Source organism: Chiloscyllium plagiosum, chromosome 3, assembly GCF_004010195.1.
Source record: "Chiloscyllium plagiosum isolate BGI_BamShark_2017 chromosome 3, ASM401019v2, whole genome shotgun sequence".
Classification (NCBI taxonomy): domain Eukaryota; kingdom Metazoa; phylum Chordata; class Chondrichthyes; order Orectolobiformes; family Hemiscylliidae; genus Chiloscyllium; species Chiloscyllium plagiosum.
This window is the reverse complement of record NC_057712.1, coordinates 26,748,457-26,767,906: the sequence shown is the minus strand read 5'-3', so window position 1 is coordinate 26,767,906 and position 19,450 is coordinate 26,748,457. Positions and strand designations below refer to the sequence as shown.

At 40.3% G+C, this 19,450-nt stretch overlaps 1 protein-coding gene across 5 annotated transcripts in view; it reads left to right on the top strand.

The window, feature by feature from the left end:
* LOC122541842 (testis development-related protein-like) overlaps nt 1–19,450 on the top strand; it is a 64,228-nt gene that overhangs the window by 31,064 nt on the left and 13,714 nt on the right. For all 5 annotated transcript variants that reach the window (XM_043678930.1, XM_043678892.1, XM_043678901.1 and 2 more), the window contains one exon: nt 3,869–3,963. In XM_043678930.1, the coding sequence (XP_043534865.1) occupies nt 3,869–3,963 (95 nt within the window). The remainder of the gene's footprint in view (nt 1–3,868; nt 3,964–19,450) is intronic.

Sequence of the window (19,450 nt, the reverse complement as noted above, 5' to 3'; positions counted from 1 at the left end):
AATGAAAAGACACTAAAATCGATAGATACGTTATTTAACGTTATCTTACTACATTATAGTTGAGTCTGTTATATACTCCTTACAAATCTTTGCATCAGCTTAAAGATACATGGTCACTTTTAAGGTAAAACGACAGATTAGTTCCAAACCAATCACCTTACTCCATAATGTGAAAAAAACTAAGAATGTGCTACAAGGCATGAACACACTGAAGGCTCAATTCATTACACAAATGCTGAGGACAAAGCTCAAATTGTTTACATAATAATCCAGTGCAGGAGTGGTATATATTTTTGTAAAGCAGCATTTAGTTCACCTGAGTATGAATGACGTTTTATCTGTTATGGCTACTGAGGCATTTTTGTTTTCTCTGTGGGCTCTGTTGTAACAGAAAGATGGAGTTTGGATGTTTTTCAATGTTCTCTTCAAGCTTCAAGTTAGACATTATAAACAAAGATAATGGCCCAGATTTTGCAGTAGAATTAATAGTGCATCTGACAGCATTCACTGCCTTTCATGAGAATTGGGCAGCATCGTGCAAACCACCCATGTACAGTTGACTGTGGGAATCAGAAAGATGCTGTCCACATTGCCCTGCTTCCCCCATAGTTGTCAAATAATAGTAACTGCAACCAAAACAGAAATTGCTGGAGAACGTTTCAGGTCTGGTGACCCTCTTTCAGAAAGGTCTGTTTTTCTGATTTTGACTCAGATTTTCAGTATCTACCATTTTTTTTTTTGTTTAAAAGCAATAAAGATTAAGTTGCTATGGTTTTAACAGACCATAGAGCTGTTTTCTCATTAGGGATAGGCAACTGGTGGTGGTTTAACCTGAGGATCACCGTTCTCAGGCAAGGTAGAAGTTGTGAAGGGCAGTTCTTCATGGTAACCTCAGTTAGTGTGTAAATTGTTAGTGTCACTCTGTATCACAAGCCAATCACCTAACAAATTAAGCTAAACCAACCCCTCTCACTATCCAGACTCCACCAGAAACAATTGGGTGTAGCCAATTGTAGTGCAGCCTTTAAGAGTGTGGTAAATTTTAATTACTACCAACAACTACTTTGGTTCTGAAAATGAATGCTTTTGAATATAGAATTTCATTTCTTCAGATTTTAATTTTTCTTAAAGACTTTAAAAAAAAATTGCACAAATGTCTGTCTCCTATCTCTCGCTCTCAGTTCAATCTTTATTCTCTTTTTTTCACTTTCTGTGGCAACTCTGACATTGGATTTGTTCCTCTATCTTGTATTTTCCTGGTTCAGGCTTCACATTGTTCATTGACAATTATAGAATCAAATTTGTTAAGCTTACAGCCTTCAGAGGACTCACATCCAGTGTGTACATGTTGAATCTCTGATTCACAGTGCAATAAAAAAGTGTTCTGAAATGCGGTAATGTGGTATAATTCTGCATGTAAATAATTCTGAATGTTTTAATATTGTGATTGAATACTCTTTTTCAGTAAGATTTTGTTATGTACTCCCTTGCTGACAAACAGTATCACTATTTTTATGTTATTATACCTGTTGAGTATTTCCAGCACTTTGCTTTTGTTCTATTTTCATCTGTTCCCTGGATTTGAATTTTGCAGCAAAGAGAAACAACATCTTTGTTTAGCTGCCAATTATCCTCAGATGCTCATGACCACTTTCTCCTGGTGACTCCTACAATGAGGGAAAGCTCAGCACTTCACATTTTTAGGGACTGCCAATTTAAAACTGAGATGAGGAATTTCTTCTGAGAGATGAGAGTGTTTGGAACTCCTTACCACAGAGAGTTGTGGTGAGGGCAGGAACCTTATGTATATTTAAAGTTGAGGTATATCCTTGATCAGTTGGGGTATCTAGGGTTATGGGGAAAAGGCAAGAAAGTGGAAGTGAGAAATGCTAGGTCAGCCATGATCTGATCGAATGGCAGAGTGGGCCTAAGGAACCAAATGACCTAGTCTGTTTTTTTTTTATATAGTCTTCTGATCTTCTGGACTAGGGTGTTGCAAAGGGGACAGACCATAGGGATTGCTGAAAGGGGACAATGTGATTAGTGTGTCATCATGCTGATGGAAAGGGTGAAGGATAAGCCATTAAATGTAGAGGTGAGTGGAGTTGAAGTTGAAGACAATAGGGACCCTTGTGGTTTTGAGAGGGGTAAGGGTAAAAGCAGAGAAGCATGAGGTCACTTGGACATGTTGGAAGGTCTATTCAAATATGCCAAGTGGGGAAACCTCAGCTGAGGGAAAAGGAGAACATTTTAAAAGCAGAGGGATGAAAGGTGGCAGCATTGGAAGATATGATGGGAACTCTGAAACCAGGAGAATAGAATGGAGTCGTTGTGGGAAATTCACATTTTCTTATTTCTTCGCTATATCCATTACCACTCTTCATCATAAATATTTTGGTATTTAATCTTTTTTCTTGTAGATCTTTTTCCCTTTCTGCCTTCTCCCTCCTTCCGCGAGCATAACAACTTTTACATCTGTATTTCTATCTTGCTAGGTCTCGTCAGAGAGTCAAAGTTGTTCTGGACCAGACCAAACCCTCTCAAAATATATTAAGAAGGCAGTCTTGACCCTAATGTTTTTTATTTCAAAGACAAATGCCCGGCTTAGCATTCCACATGCAATTAGATTGGTCAAACTACCATTCTTGAAGAAAAACACACTTTCTTCAGACGCTATAGTTAAAATACAGCAAAAGAAAGGAGAAATTGGAATAACTTAAGGCTATTGAACAAGTTAACAGAATTGTAGATTGTTTAACTACTAAACAGTGACTGTTCCAATATAGCAACATCTCATAAAGACATGGCCTAGGGATATCATCACTGGACTTTTAAATCCAGAGACCCGGTTAAAGTTCTGGGGGCCGAGATTCAAATCCTGCCATGGCAGGTGGTGGAATTTGAATTCAATAAAATTCTGGAAATAGGAGACCAACAATGACCATGAATCCATTGCTGATTGTTGGAAAAATCCATTTGGTTTACTACTGTCCTTTAGGGAAGGAAACTTCTGTCTTTACCGAGTTGGACTACATGTGACTCCAGACCCACAGCAGTGTGGTTGACACTTAACTGCCCTCTGGGCAAATAAGTGCTGCCCTTGTCAGCAATGCCCTCATCTTGTGAAGACTTTAAAAAATAAACCCTTGGCAAAGGCAAATTCAGTAAAATAGGTTGTCTCACATTGCAATTCTCCAGTTGAGGAGGATTCACCTCAAGACAAAACAGTGAAAAAGTAGCAAGGGGAGGTGTACTGTAGCTTCCTAATCCAGCTTCAAAACCCCAGCAACTGCTACTGAAAGACTAAAACTAAAAAACCTGTTTCTGTGGGAATGTGACCCCACCCATTCAGGCTACTTCTATTGTTCCAAATTTGGAAAAGAACCCCAAGGCCTCAACTTGTTTACTTTATGGGCTTTGAAGCAGACTGCTTGATCGTAACCTTCATTAAAAGAAATACACCTCCTAAAACCATAGCATTGTCAAGCGTGTTGTGTAAGAATGGAGTTACTTATAGCCCAGATGAGCCAGGGGTTTAGGCTCTCTCCTGAAGCTTATCCAACCAGTGCACCTCATGTTTATTCTAGAATGATTCAGTAGTTAGTATTGAGGAGCAGGAACGTGAGAATATTTTGACTTCCTTCCAAAACCATCAATTCCAACATCTTTACTGTTGATCAGGCTGAAGTCAGCTTACAACCCAGAGCAGGAGTCAACTCAACACAGGGGCTACTTTGATCTGTGTGACTGTTCCATGCTAGACCATTTATCAACAGAGTCCATCAATAGAATCCAGGCATGATTTCTGTCCTCACACATTTTTGTGTACAAGTCATAACTGCATTAATAAATTTTTTCCTTCATTTAGGTTCAAGGAGCAAGTCTAAAAGGTTGGAAAGAAGTCACCTCACTTTTCAACAAAGATGATGAGCACAAACTGCTGACTGACAGTGAACCTAAATGGTAAGTAGTTTCACCATTTCAGGTGGGGATTGAAAACAATTATGGTTTTCTAAACGATTAAATGAATTAATTAAAATAGTTATCATTAATTTCAGCAAATCGGAGAAAATGGATACAATAAGAATTTGCTACGAAAAGAGAGCAATGCAGTAACAAAGTTGGAAAGGATTAGGGATGATAAAAATTGAGAACTGGAGCTAGCGATGGGGAGACAAATGATTAGTATCTGTAGGTGAGAGAGTTTCATCATTTATTTAAATATAGAAAATAATTACAACATCTTGAAATAAAAAGTAAAGGAACTCTCATTTGCAGATACAAATTAATAATATTCCCCATCTCTAGCTCCAGATCTCAATTCTGATCATCCCTGATCCTTTACAACTTTGTGACTGCATTTCTCTCCATTTATACCAAATTCTTATTGTATCCATTTTCTCTGATTTTCTTTTCTTGTTATGAAGTTACAGTTAGCAGCCAGTGCCTGCAATTATGAAACTTCACACCTTGAGATATGGAGAGACCCAAGGGGAATTTTGAATGTCATAGCAACATATTTTTATTCTCCTATATTAGTGTTTCCCTGTCTGTTGATTCAAGCCTGTGACTACTACTTTGAACAAACCTTAGCATCACCCATAAATAATTCCAACGCTACGGATCCATCTCCTCCTCCAAAATATTGCTCACCAATAACACCAGCCATACTGAATACCACCTGGAAATCAAATATCCTGACTGTAGCCATAATGCTAGTCACATTGATCTTCCTCCGTCACCCTGAAACTTTCTGAAAATAGCTATTAAATGCAGAACAATATTGCCCTCATCACCCTATCAAAATTGCAAGCTGATCAATAACATTTATTATGTTGACGTTTTGAGTCATAGAATTCCATACAGTATGGAAACAGGCCCTTTGGCCCAACAAGTCCACACCGACCCTCCGAAGAGTAACCCACCCAGCCCCATTCCTCCTACCCTATATTTTACTACCAACTAATGCACCTAACCTACACATCCCTGAACACCATAGGCAATTTAGCACAGTTAATTCACCTAATCTGCACATCTTTGGACTGTGGGAGGAAACTGGAGCACCCAGAGGAAACCAGAGCACCCAGAGGAAACACATACAGACATGGGGAGAGTGTGCAAATTCCACACAGACAATCACCCGAGACTGGAATCAAACCCGGGTCCCTGGAACTGTGAGGCAACAGTGCTAACCACTGAGCCACCATGCTGCCCCAACTATAATTGCCATACATAATAAAAATGTTAAACTCTACCAACACTTTGAATTAATTGCAGTACATAATAAAATTTTGTATAGAATCACAAAGGATGGTGCTGTACTTATGTCTGACCCATACAACCTTTCATAATTTTTAGTTACTCAACCATGCTGAAGTCATAAATTTTCATACTTGTGTTTAACATGTAAGCTTACATAATAAAAAAATGACATGGATATTTTAGAATTCTATACACGTTCATAGTGACTGAAGCAGATTGTAACTGTTATTGTTGTCCAGATCATGCTATTTAAAATTTTCATATATATTTGGATAAAGTGCTGATTAAACTTCAAATTTCCTGAAATGTTATCATTATCATTTTCTTAGTCCACAGATTTCTAGTATGAGATTTATCAATATCTCAAAATATGTGAATATCAATATAATTTTCCGACAGATGTCCACACAGTTATATATTTGCTTCATCCTGTGCTGTTGGTTGTAAATGGTTTCCTTCACTTATACCAAAAAAGCAAAAGTTTCCACATGGATAACAACTTTCAGGTCTCCTTTACAGTACTAAACTTCAGTTCTAAAATGGAAAGCTTCTTATAATCTGGTGGTAACCAATGTGAGCATTCAGGTCATGATTTGTAACCAAGTTATACTGAACTTCAGTAAAAACATCGAAATCCAGAAACTGTAGTGATGGTGCATATCTCCACTCTTTCCCCACCCAAATGAATCTGTCTGAAATACTGGGAATTGGACCTTTTGCAATATCAGGATTTTCGAGTGGCACCTTTCTATCTAGATAGTCACAAATTCAATAGTAGAGGTAAAAACAATGACTGCAGATGCTGGAAACCAGATTCTGGATTAGTGGTGCTGGAAGAGCACAGCAGTTCAGGCAGCATCCAAGGAGTTCCTTGGATGCTGCCTGAACTGCTGTGTTCTTCCAGTACCACTAATCCAGAAACAAATTCAATAGTTGTTGTCTCTTATCATGATACTACTTACTGCTAGGTTTTATATTTAATCAGAAATAGATCTCTCCTGGGACTTCGGAATTTAATATTTCACTCTCAAACCCATTGCGTTGGTCACATTTCACAGTAAGTGAAGGTATGATGAAGTTAATATAGAAACCAAGGCTGTCACCTAAAGTCAGATGCTCTGGGTTCAAGTCTTATTCCAGGATGGTTAAGGAAAATTCCTTCTCGGTGTTTCACCATAAAGCCCAACTGAATTATTTGTTCCAATTTTAAGTGGGAAATGAATGCACAACTACCTGACTCAAAAAGAGTGCTACATTTGATCCATATTTGACACTTTATAGCAGCAGAATAATATTTCCAAGTGGAAGTTCCACTGATCTTGGAAGTTTTGACACAGGAGCCATAGCGCCATAGAGATGTACAGTTTGGAAACAGACCCTTCGGTCCAACCTGTCCATGCTGACCAGATATCCCAACCCAATCTAGTCCCACCTGCCAGCACCCGGCCCATATCCCTTCAAACCCTTCCTATTCACATACCCATCCAAATGCCTCTTAAATGTTGCAATTGTACCAGCCTCCACCACATCCTCTGACAGCTCATTCCATACATGTACCACCCTCTGTGTGAAAAAGTTGCCCCTTAGGTCTCTTTTATATCTTTCCCCTCTCACCCTAAACCTATGCCCTCTAGTTCTGGACTCCCTGACCACAGAGAAAAGACTTTGTCTATTTATCCTATCCATGCCCCTCATAATTTTGTAAACCTCTATAAGGTCACCCCTCAGCCTCCAACACTCCAAGGAAAACAGCCCCAGCCTGTTCAGCCTCTCCCTATACCTCAAATCCTCCAACCCTGGCAACATCCTTGTAAATCTTTTCTGAACCCTTTCAAGTTTCACAACATCTTTCTGATAGGATGGAGACCAGAATTGCATGCAATATTCCAACAGTGGCCTAAGCAATGTCCTGTAAAGCCGCAACATGACCTCCTAACTCCTGTACTCAATACTTGCATTTATCTGAATTAAACTCCATCTGCCACTTCTCAGCCCATTGGCACATCAGGTCCAGATCCTGTTGCAATCTGAGGTAACCCTCTTCGCGGTCCATTACACCTCCAATTTTGATGTCATCTGCAAACTTACTAACTGTACCTCTTATGCTCGCATCTAAATAATTTATGTAAATGACAAAAATTAAAGGACCCAGTACCGATCCTTGTGGCACACCATTGGTCACAGGCCTCCAGTCTGAAAAACAACCCTCCACCACCACCCTCTGTCTTCTACCTTTGAGCCAGTTCTTTATCCAAATGGCTAGTTCTCCCTTTATTCCATGAGATCTAACCTTGCTAAACAGGAGGACCTTATCGAACGCCTTACTAAAGTCCATATAGATCACATCTGCTGCTCTGCCTTGATCAATCTTCTTTGTTACTTCTTCAAAAAACTCAATCAAGTTTGTGAGACATGATTTCCCACGCACAAAGCCATTTGAAGCTGTGTAACAGGTGTTCCTTGGAGTTGCAACATGCTTCTTGGTGAACTGAATATCTGTTAAATGCTTTCATACAAGGTTGCACACACCAATATATTGGACTTGTCCACCACTACCATGAATGTACCTGGCATCTTGCAAGAAGGTCTGGTGATAACTGAGGACAAGTTCACTAGTTGCACTTGTGGTACTCCTTAATTAAGTGCATAATGGAACATTGGCTAATATGTATGACATCTGTAGCTCAACCCTTGATGACCAGTCCTATGCCAGTCTGACTATATCCTAGCTATAGAGGTGTATCTTCCAGACCCTAAGATTTCTAAGTTATCCAGTCCTCCTTTTCTGCACATCTTGCTGAAGTACCAGTTTTCTTCATGAAAACCAAACAATTTCCTTTATATTGCAATGTCAAGCTTTTATGAATGGAAACTATTTTGAATTATGCCCTAAACTGATAACAAGATAGTACTTCATTGTCCAAGTGGTTTCAGGAAATTACCCAAGTGCTACTTTGGAGTTCTGAGACAGTAACATTTGTATTAATATTTACTAATATAACTGTACAATTTGTATAATGAAATGAAGTTGTGTTTAACTTGCTGATGGCCAGCAAAATTGATTGGACTGGCCCACTGGCTCATGTATAATGCAGCACCACAGCATATTGAGTATTGAGTTGCTGAAACCCAATTTCTACACTACAATGAATTAGCTGGATGGACTGCATAGAAGGAAACAGTCCGAGGAAGACTACTTTACCTCAGTGTTTTCAGGCTTGGTGATTCTTGATGCCTAGGCACAGGAATCTGGAGGCTTCCTGCCTCTATTCCTGATGAAGGGCTTTTGCCCGAAACATCGATTTTCCTGCTCCTTGGATGCTGCCTGACCTGCTGTGCTTTTCCAGCACCACTCTGATCTAAACCCATTCAGCTCATCAGACTTCCTCACCATTCAATATGGTCATGGATGAATGGACACTTCAATACCTTTTATTCACCCCATCTCCATACATTTGCATGCCAATGGTAATCAGCAACCTATCAACCTCTACCTTAAATATAATCAAAGACTGAGTCTCCACAGCCTTCTGGGGTAGACAATTCCAAACGCTCACAACCCTCTGAGTCGAATAATTTCTCCATATCTCAGAACCAAGTGGTATTCAGTACTCCCTCTAGCTTTTCTTTGGCACACAATGGTTTGTGCACACAATGAATTCCAAAACCAGACATCAGTGCAGTGACCTATCAATCAGCATGTACAAAACAATGTAGAGGGAATATTGGTGGTACCCACTTGTATTTTTTTAATTGCATTGCCTGGTTTCACTCAATCCAACATCTACCCTGTCTATACCTTAAGTATTTTGTAGGTTTCAATGAGATCATCCCTCATTCTTGGAAAATCTACGAATGCAGCACCAGTTTTCCCAATCTCTCTTCATCAGACAGTTCCTCCATCCCAGGAACAAGTCTGGTAAACCTTTTGTTACTCTTGCTGTATGGCAATAGTAGCTTTAATGAGATAGAGACCAAAACTACACATAATAATTCCCATGTAACACGCTCCTATACAATTGAAGCAAGACTTCTCCACTCTTGTACTCCTGTATTCAAGTCCTTTCTATGGGAAATGGAAGATCTTCCTCATTTGGTTGTTAATGGTGAGCTTCATAGACCTTCCTTAACAGGCAGGAGAAAAAGCTAGAAAAACAAAAAAAAAGTTCCTTCACAGTTTTACACATCTGTTCCATCATCTTTTCAGCTTGGATTTGACATATCTTCAGGGACTAGCATTCAGACATGCTCATAAGCCTGTTGTACTTTAGAAGTAATAATTGTGCTTGAATTATTGGCACTAATGCTGAGTCCAATCCAGTCCATGTCCATATATCAGTCCAGAACAAATCATTCCCAGTTACGTACTGCTCTGTAACCAAGATGAGTAGAATTCTAGGTTTAGAGTGAGAGGGGAAAGATTTGAAAGGGACCTAAGGGGCAACTTTTTCCCGCAAAGGATGGTGTATGTATGGAATAAGCTGCCAGAGGAAGTGGTGGAGGCTGGTACAATTACAGCATGGGTATATGAATAGGAAGATTGGCAAATGGGACTAGATTAATTTAGGATATCTGGTCGGCATGGACGATTTGGTCCAAAGGGTCTGTTTCCATGCGGTACATCACTATCTCTAAGTCTGTGTGAGGATCTTTTGGAAGTTTGTTATTTATAGATTACAATTATTTTAAGCTCTGAAATTGCAAGAGTAATTTTGCCTTCTTTTGCTGTGTGGGAAATCTTCGACATTGGCTAGAATGCTCGTTTTATACTCTTTCCATTGACCATAATGCAACTTTTAATCAAACCCTGGAAAACCTCACCAAGACTCTGCCCCCTCACAAGCAATCCATAAGTATTCATTCTGATGCACTGGAAGCTTATAGAATAGAGTCCCTACAGTTTGGAAACAGGCCCTTCAGTCCAACAAGTGCACTCCGACCCTCCGAAGAGAAACCCATCCAGACCCGTTTTCCTACATTTACCCCTGACTAATGCACTAAACCTACACATCCTTGAACACTGGGGCAATTTAACATGGCCAATTCACCTAACCTGCACATCTTTGGATTGTGGGAGGAAACTGGAGAAGCCGAAGGAAGCCCATGCAGACAAGGGGAGAATGTGTGGACTCCACACAGACAGTCACCCGAGGCTGGAATCACACAGGTCCCTGGCACTGTGAGGCAGCAATGCTAACCACTGAGCCACTGTGCCACCCTCTTGGGCTTGAATGTCTGACATGGATATTGGCAGTTACCCTCCTAGTTACCCTCTTCTGTTCCTCATGTGTAAAAGAGGAGTGCAGAGTGAAATCAAGTGACACACAGTGAAACCAGTGTTTCTCCTGATCCAGGTAGCTTCCTGTTAAGCAGGTGAGGATTAAATTGGCCCCAAACTGAGCCTGTGCTCCTAATGTGCACATTGTGCGAGTATCACAATTTTCTAACCACTGAGCATTTTTTAATCCTATTGGGCCCATTGGATCATGTGACCCTCTCCAGCAGCAATTTAGCTCCGCCTACTCCTCGACCCTTGCCTCAGAGCCCTGTAAGTGTTTTTCTCTTCAGATACGCACGCAATTCACTTTAAAAAGCTACGTCTGAATTTGTCTCCACTTGTCTCTGGAGATTATAAACACTTAACTTTTTTTTTTATGTTGCCTATGATTCTTTAGTCAATTATTTTAAATCTGTGCCTTTGTTTCTTTTCTTTCATTTGTGGGATTGGTTGGTTGGGCCAGTTGGGCCAGTGTTAATTGCTCATCATGAGTTGCTTTTGAGAAGGTTATGCTGAGATCTCTTCCTGAACTGCTGCAATCCACTTGATGTTGGGTAAGTCCATATTGCTGTTAAGAGAAGATTTGTTTATTAAACTTACTAATCAATAGGAATGGTTTCCATTGATTGTGTTGATCTCTCGTGATTTTGAACACCTCAATCAGTTCTCCTCTCAACCATCTCTTCTTTAAAGTCACCAACTCCAGTTTCTCCAATCCATCTGTGTAACTGCATTCTCATAGAACTTTTCTGCATTCTCCTTAAACCCTTTATGTCGTTTCTAAAGTTTGGTGGCCCCAATTAGACACAGCTATCCAGTGAGGTTTAAGCCAGTGTCCTCTAAAGGTTCAAATCAACCAGAAGAAAGTGAGGACTCAGATGCTGGAGATCAGAGTCGAGAGTGGTGCTGGAAAAGCACAGCAGGTCAGGCACTATCCGAGGAGCAGGAGAATCAATGTTTTGGGCAAGACCTCCTTGCTAAATCTGGCAACGTGAATTTCCAAATACATCGACAATATTCATCAATGCAAAGTCAAAATCAGTGGCAGTCGGTGCAGAATGTTTAGCATGCCTGGTCTTTCATTGTCACGTTCACTGACTGGAAGTCTGTTTTCGCACCAAATGGATAAAATGCTTTCCACCAATAATTTGACCAGAATAAGATCATAAGACATGGCCAACAGCAACATTTTCTGTTTAGAAGTTTAAGTTTCTCATTTAATATGATCGATGTTGTAGTGACATCCGGAAACAATTCAATAATGCTGCAAGCCAGAGTGAGAATTTCAGTTTGATTCCTGACATTCGCACATATAGGCAAAAGTGAGGACTGCAAATGCTGGAAATCAGCATCTAGATTAGAGTGATGCTGGAAATGCGCAGCAGGTCAGGCAGCATCTGAGGAGCAGGAAAATCAACGTTTCGGGCTATATCGACAGTGCTCCTCTATAAAAACAAAAGCCAGTAAGCCTGATGTTCGATGAAATAACTGCACAGAGGCCGGGTCCCATCACCAAGTCAGCCCTTACCAGTGCACAGTACAATGGCTATGGCCAGCTAGCTCAGAATCAGTCCTCAGCTGAAGAGGTTCGAATATCCTGGTTTTATATATACAGGACACAATCCTTTATCTGAAATGCTCGGGACTAGCTGGTTTTCGGAATTCAGAATTTTCAGATTTCAGAATATTCACAGTTTTATGGTGAAATGTTAAAAAATCTTACCAGAGGAGCAGACTCACTCAGTAAAACGGGCCCTGAGATAGAATCGAGGCCTGCCATTGCTGGGGCACCCCTCCCCCCACGTCGCATCTGAGTGACACGCATTGATGGGGTGTCAACTTGGGTTAACTGTTTGCATGCCAAACAACCTTGTTAATGAGAAAAAAAACTTCACAATGAAACCTTTGGACTTTGGAACTTTTTGGATTTCGGGATTTCGAATAAAGGGTTGTCAACCTGTATGTATGTGTGTATATATATTATATGTATAAAATGTAACCTACTTTTCCTAATCAACCTGTTCAGACATGTTATTATGCACCTCTGGAGCAGGCGGGGCTTGAACCCAGGTCTGTCAGTCAAGGAGTTGGGACACTACCACTGCCAACCAAGAAGGCCCTTTCTCCTGGTTTTTTTTTCTTTTTATATTTTTCCTTTTTATTATATTAAACAGTACAGTTTACAAACATTAACATTAACAGCTGTATACAGTGAAAGAGCAATTTACAAGGGAGAGGAGTGGCAAAGCCAAACCCCAAATCCCATTATTCAACCAGTTTTCAGGGAAATGAGGACAAACCTCAAATCCCTCTCCTGGTTATAATATTTTATTAAACAAATTACAAAACAGTTTACAAAAACAGTTAACATTTACAGCTGTATACAACAGCAATTTTATAAGGGAGAGGAGCAGCAAAGCCAGACCCCAAACCCTACCATTCAACCAGTTTACAGGGGGATGAGGACAAACCTCAAATCCCTCTCCTGGTTATATTATATTTTATTAAACAAATTACAAAAATAGTTTACAACAAACAGTTACATTTATAGCTACATACAAGAGACAGCAATTTTACAAGGGAGAGGAGCAGCAAAGCCAGGCCCTCTCCTGGTTATATTAGTCATCCCAGGCTTTCCTAATTGGCCCACATTAACAACCCCAATCAAGAATCTCATAGGCCACTTGGTCCTAACATTTTGATTTATGAATTTTCAAAAACAATACAATTAACAAAATAACTGTTTTTGTTCAAGCTGCCCCACGACCTTGAATTCATAAGAGAACCTCTGGTTGAATGGTTGAGTAGAAAAATCTTTGTTGAATTGTTAAGTAATAAATATATTCTCGAATGATAGAATGAAATGTTTTTTAAATGGGCTGATTGAATTTTTCCATGTGTCCTGAAGCATGCAGTTATATTGTCACTTCTGCATTAATATAAAATTGCTTTGAATGCATGTTGGTATGAATATGACAATGTAATTTGGGAGAGCAGTCCTGGTTGACCACTGAGTATAAAGAAGTCAAGCTATATTAGACTTCTTCAGACAGTCATATCCCATCACCTGCGATGTAAATTCCACCTGTTGGGAAACCACATTGTGAGACCCGGATTGAGAGCTTTCAAGACTTTGGTTGGAGTCATTTTAGTGTTCTAAGAGCTGCTCCATGTTTTTCTAATACTTCCAATTAGCATAGAGTATTAGTCTCCTGTAATAGTATGGTTGATAATTCTGTCAAAAAGTTCCTCACTGTCACGTCTAGAAAATGCAAGTAGTCTTTCCTGATCCAATTTGATATTTTGATTTTGATTTGATTTATCATTGTCACATGTACCAAGACACAGTGACAGGTATTGTTTTGCGTGCTATTCAGACATCGGTACGTCAGGTCTAGTCTGCTTCCTGAATTCAATGACCAACTCCTCTTCGCTAACATTGAGGGAGAAATCACTGTCTTCTCACCATGCCACTAAGCTCTCTACCTCTTTCCTGTACACTGTCTTGACATTGTTTGAGATCCGACCTACTACAATGGTGTCATCAGCAAATTTGTAAATGGAGTTAGAGCTGAAATTGGTCACACAGTGTATATGGAGTACAGTTAAGGGACTGAGTATGCAGCTTGCAGGACACCATTGTTGAGGATTATTGTGGACGAGGTGAAGTAGCCTTTCCTTGCTGATTGTGGTCTGGTCAGAAAATTGAGGATCCAGTTGGAGAGGGCGGAGCAGAGTCCCGAGTCTAGGAGTTTGGACATAAGTTTGTTTGGAATTATAGTTTTGAAGATGAAATTCAATTTAGCAACTTTCAGGAGGTACTGTGTGCTACTGGAAGTATAATGAGCAGCATTAGTGTCTGTGGTTAGCACTGCTGGGACCCAGGTTCAATTCCAGCCTTGGATGACTGACTGTGTGGAGTTTGTATGTTCTTGCCACGTCTGTGTGAGTTTCCACTGGATGTTCTGGTTTCCTCCTACAGTCCAAAGATGTGCAGGCTATGTGGATTGACCATGTTAAATTGTCTATAGTGTCCAGGGATGCGCAGGCTAGGTGGATTAGCCATGGGAAATGCAGGGTTACAGTGATACGATGGGGGCTGGCTTTGAGGGTTGGTGCAGATGCAATGGGCTGAACAGCCTCCTTTTGCATTGTAGGGATTCTATGATTAGTTGTTACTTTCTCCTTTGGCGTTGTTATCAGTGTTCAACTTGACAATCACTTAAGCATGTCAGGTAAGTAAGACCTATTTGCGGTACTGATTTTTGTCCTTCATTGATAAAGGCAGCACAGCCAAATGTGGATGGAATTAATAGCTCAGCCCAGCCAATATTCCTCAACCTCTCTGGTACAGCGTTGCATAAAAGCAGAAAGGCTTCACACTAAAATGCTGCCAAAATCAAAACTGTATAAACTGCTGAGAGAACACTGGAACTGACCAATTCAGGAAAGAAAGATTTACATTTACATGGTCCCTTTCATGACCACTAGATGTCTCAATGTGCATCTCCTCAGTTCCGCACTGGAGCTTCAACTTAGATCTTTGCACTCAAGTTATAGAGAGAGACTTAGATCCACAATTTTCTGTGTTGGGTAAGCATTCCCCTCTGTAACTAAGCATCCCCAAAGATAGGATAGAGGTTTGGTCAGCTCTCCTACGTCTGTAGCAGTTCTGGTGGCTTCAGTTGTGGACTGCTCCAATTTAGGAACGTAAGCGAGCAGTTCAGCTATTCTAGTGCCAGTCAATTGTTGCCAGCAGAAAGAACGGAGGCTGGTGCTGGAGAGGGCTGAGTCTGACAGATGGGAGAGCAATTAAATACTGAAGCAGTAATCAATCAATAGTGCAATATGGGAACCCATGATTAACTAATGTTTCCTTCATCTACTAAAGTATGGGGTGTCTCATCTTCATTATGGTGAATAATATAAGTTCCATTGTATTTGTGCTCTCAGCTTTACAGCTTTTAATCTGGATCTATTTCTAATTAATCAAACAAGCCCTTTTCTCTCGAGATCAGTTGTGTTTTGACTGTTGTTGACCTTGGAGCTGTGATAACCTCACTAGCCTTCATCTCTTGTTGGTATTTTCTGAGTACTGTAGCAGAGGGAGTGGCTGTGCATGTAATGCTTTCTTCTCTTACACCTCAAAACTAGGGGAGAGGCCAGATTTTGCTAAAACATAACTTCAGAAGAATAGATAAAAATTTTGTGAGGCATTTGCTTATTAATGTCAGTCCTGTCCAACTACTCTGTCATTTGTAAATTGTATCTCGTAAGTATAGCTTTACAGATGCTTATGTCTTAATCTCCCATCTGCTCAGTTTGTCTTTTAGTTCCTAGTTTATGCTGGTTATTCACTGTTTCTCTGATGTAGTCTCTACAATTTCTCCATTACCCTGTGAACAAAGGCCATACAGAGCTTTTAACATCATCTTCTGCATCATTTAACTGTATTTGTATTTCCTGTTTTATTATCTGGATAGTAAAGATATCAAAACACTGATACACAAATGTTAAAAAAAAGCTTTCTTATTATACCATCAGCATTAACTTTCCATTATATGATACAGAAGCTGGTTGTCAATTTTAACAATATTCACTGACAAATAAAGCTTTGTTGAATTCTGTTTAACCAATTCTGTATGTAATGAGGGAATCACTTTACTAATGCTTTGCTTTTCTTATGCTTTTTTTATATAATGGTTAATCTGCAGGATAAAGTTTGCTAGTTAAATTCCTGGTATTGGAGTCATTTCCTTAAATTATGTGGGCTCATTGAAAGCTAGTCCATGGGCCATCCAGAATCCTGACAGTTCAAGAACGCAGAGGTGTCAACCAAATCTCGGCATCTGCATGTCACAGAATTGTTAGTGTTGAAGATGACCATTCAGTCTAATGTGGCAGCACCAACTCTCCTGATGAATTTTAACCTCCTGCCTTTTTGCGCTGCACATTGTTTCTATGCAAATAATCATCTAATTGAGTGATTCACTTGAACCTGCCTTCACTACGTTTGCTGGCAGTACATTCCCGACCCAAACCACTCACTGTGTGAAAAAGTTATTTTTCCTATTGCATCACATTTTCTTCTTTTGAAAATTAATGTAAATCTGCACTTACTCAATCTCCCCTCAGCTTTCTCATCTATAAGAAATGATGAGGAGGAGCTGGTGTTGGACTGGGGTGGACAAAGTGAAACAACACAATTATAGTCCAAGAGGTTTATTCGGAAGCACTAACTTTTGGAGCTTGTTTCCGAAAGCTAGTACTTCCAAATAAATCTGTTGGACGATAACCTGGTGTGTTTTTTAACTCTGCAAGAAAAACAGTTCCAACTTCTGAAAACTATCAACCATCTAAGCTACTCATCCTTGGAATCATTCCAAATTGTTCATGTCTTTCCCAAAGAGTGGTGGCCAGATCAGTACACATATTCCAACTGAGATCTATTTAGTGCCTTTTGAAGGTTCAGCATATCCTTCCTCATCTTTTTCTCTATGCCACTACTAATCATTTTATAGTTTATTAACCAAGTAAATTAGTACCTAATACTTTTCTGTAACAGACATGTCAGTAAGAATATATTAATATTTCTATTAATATAAATTGTGTTAATTGTATTAGTATAAAAAGTTTGCCGGAGATGTGTTGCTGGAAAAGCGCAGCAGGTCAGGCAGCATCCAGGGAACAGGAGAATCGACGTTTCGGGCATAAGCCCTTCTTCAGGAAGAAGGGCTTATGCCCGAAACGTCGATTCTCCTGTCCCCTGGATGCTGCCTGACCTGCTGCGCTTTTCCAGCAACACATCTCCGGCTCTGATCTCCAGCATCTGCAGACCTCACTTTCTCCTATAAAAAGTTTGCGCTGTCTGTTTGTATCTAGCTAGTTATCCTCTCTCATCCCTTCATGCTAACTTAGAGTCATAGAGATGTACAGGACGGAAACAGACATTTCGGTCCATGCCGACCAGATATCCCAACCTAATCTAGTCCCACCTGCCAGCACCCGGCCCATATCCCTCCAAACCCTTCCTATTCATATACCCATCTGAATGCCTCTTAAATGTTGCAATTGTACCATCCTCCACCACATCCTCTGGCAGCTCATTCCATGCACGTACCACCTTCTGTGTGAAAATGTTGCCCCTTAGGTCCCTTTTATATCTTTCCGCTCTAATCCTAAAACTATGCCATCTAGTTCTGGACTCACCGATCCAAGGGAAAAGACTTTGTCTATTTACCCTATCCATAATTTTGTAAACCTCTATAAGGTCACCCCTCAGCCTCCGACGCTCTAGGGAAAACAGCCCCAGCCTGTTTAGCCTCACCCTATAGCTCAAATTCTCCAACCCTGGCAACATCCTTGTAAGTCTTTTCTGAACCCTTTCAAGTTTCACAACATCTTTCCGATAGGAAGGAGACCAGAATTGCACGCAATATTCCAACAGTGGCCTAACCAATGTCCTGTACAGCCACAACATGACCTCCCAACTCCTGTACTCCATACTCTGACCAATAAAGGAAAGCATACCAAATGTCAGCTTCACTATCCTATCTATCTGTGACTCCACTTTCAAGGAGCTATGAACCTGCACTCCAAGGTCTTTTTGTTCAGCAACACTCTCTAGGACCTTACTATTAAGTGTATAAGTCCTGATAAGATTTGCTTTCCCAAAATGCAGCACCTCGCAATTATCTGAATTAAACTCTATCTGCCACTTCTTAGCCCATTGCCCCATCTGATCAAGATCCTGTTGTAATCTGAGGTAACCCTCTTCGCTGTCCACTACACCTCCAATTTTGGTGTCATCTGCAAACTTACTAACTGTACCTCTTATGCTCACATCCAAATCATTTATATAAATGAGGAAAGGTAATGGACCAAGCACCAAACCTCATATCACTCCACTGGTTACAGGCCTCCAGTCTGAAAAACAACCCTCCACCACCACCCTCTGTCTTCTACCTTTTGAGCCAGTTCTGTATCCAAATGGCTAGTTCTCCCTGTATTCCGTGAGATCTAACCTTGCTGACCAGTCTCCCATGGAGACCCTTGTCGAACGCCTTACTAAAGTCCATATAGATCACATCTACCGCTCTGCCCTCATAAATCGTCTTTGTCACTTCTTCAAAAAACTCAAATCAAGTTTGTGAGACATGATTTCCCACACACAAAGCCATGTTGACTATCCCTAATCTTGCCTTTCCAAATACATGTAAATCATGTCCCTCAGGATTCCCTCCAACAACTTGCCCACTACCGATGTCAGGCTCACTGGTGTATAGTTCCCTGCCTTGTCCTTACCATCCTTTTTAAACAGTGGCACTACGTTAGCCAACCTCCAGTCTTCCGGCACCTCACCTGTGACTATTGATGATAAAAATATCTCATCAAGAGGCCCAGCAATCACTTCTCTAGCTTCCCACAGAGTTCTTGGGTACACCTGATCAGGTCATGGGGATTTATCCACCTTTACGCATTTCAAAATATCCAGCACTTCCTCCTCTGTAATATGGACATTTTGTAAGATGTCACCATCTATTTCCCTACAGTCTATATCTTCCATATCCTTTTCCACAGTAAATACTGTTGCAAAATACTCATATAGTATCTCCCCCATTTTCTGCGGCTCCACACAAAGGCCGCCTTGCTGATCTTTGAGGGGCCGTATTCTCTCCCTAGTTACCCTTTTGTCCTTAATGTATTTGTAAAAACCCTTTGGCTTCTCCCTAATTCTATTTGCCAAAGCTATCTCATGTCCCCTTTTTGCCCTCCTGATTTCCCTCTTAAGTATACTCCTACTTCCTTTATACTCTTCTAAAGGATTCACTCGATCTATCCTGTCTATACCTGACATATGCTTCCTTCTTTTTCTTAGCCAAACCCTCAATTTCTTTAGTCATCCAGCAT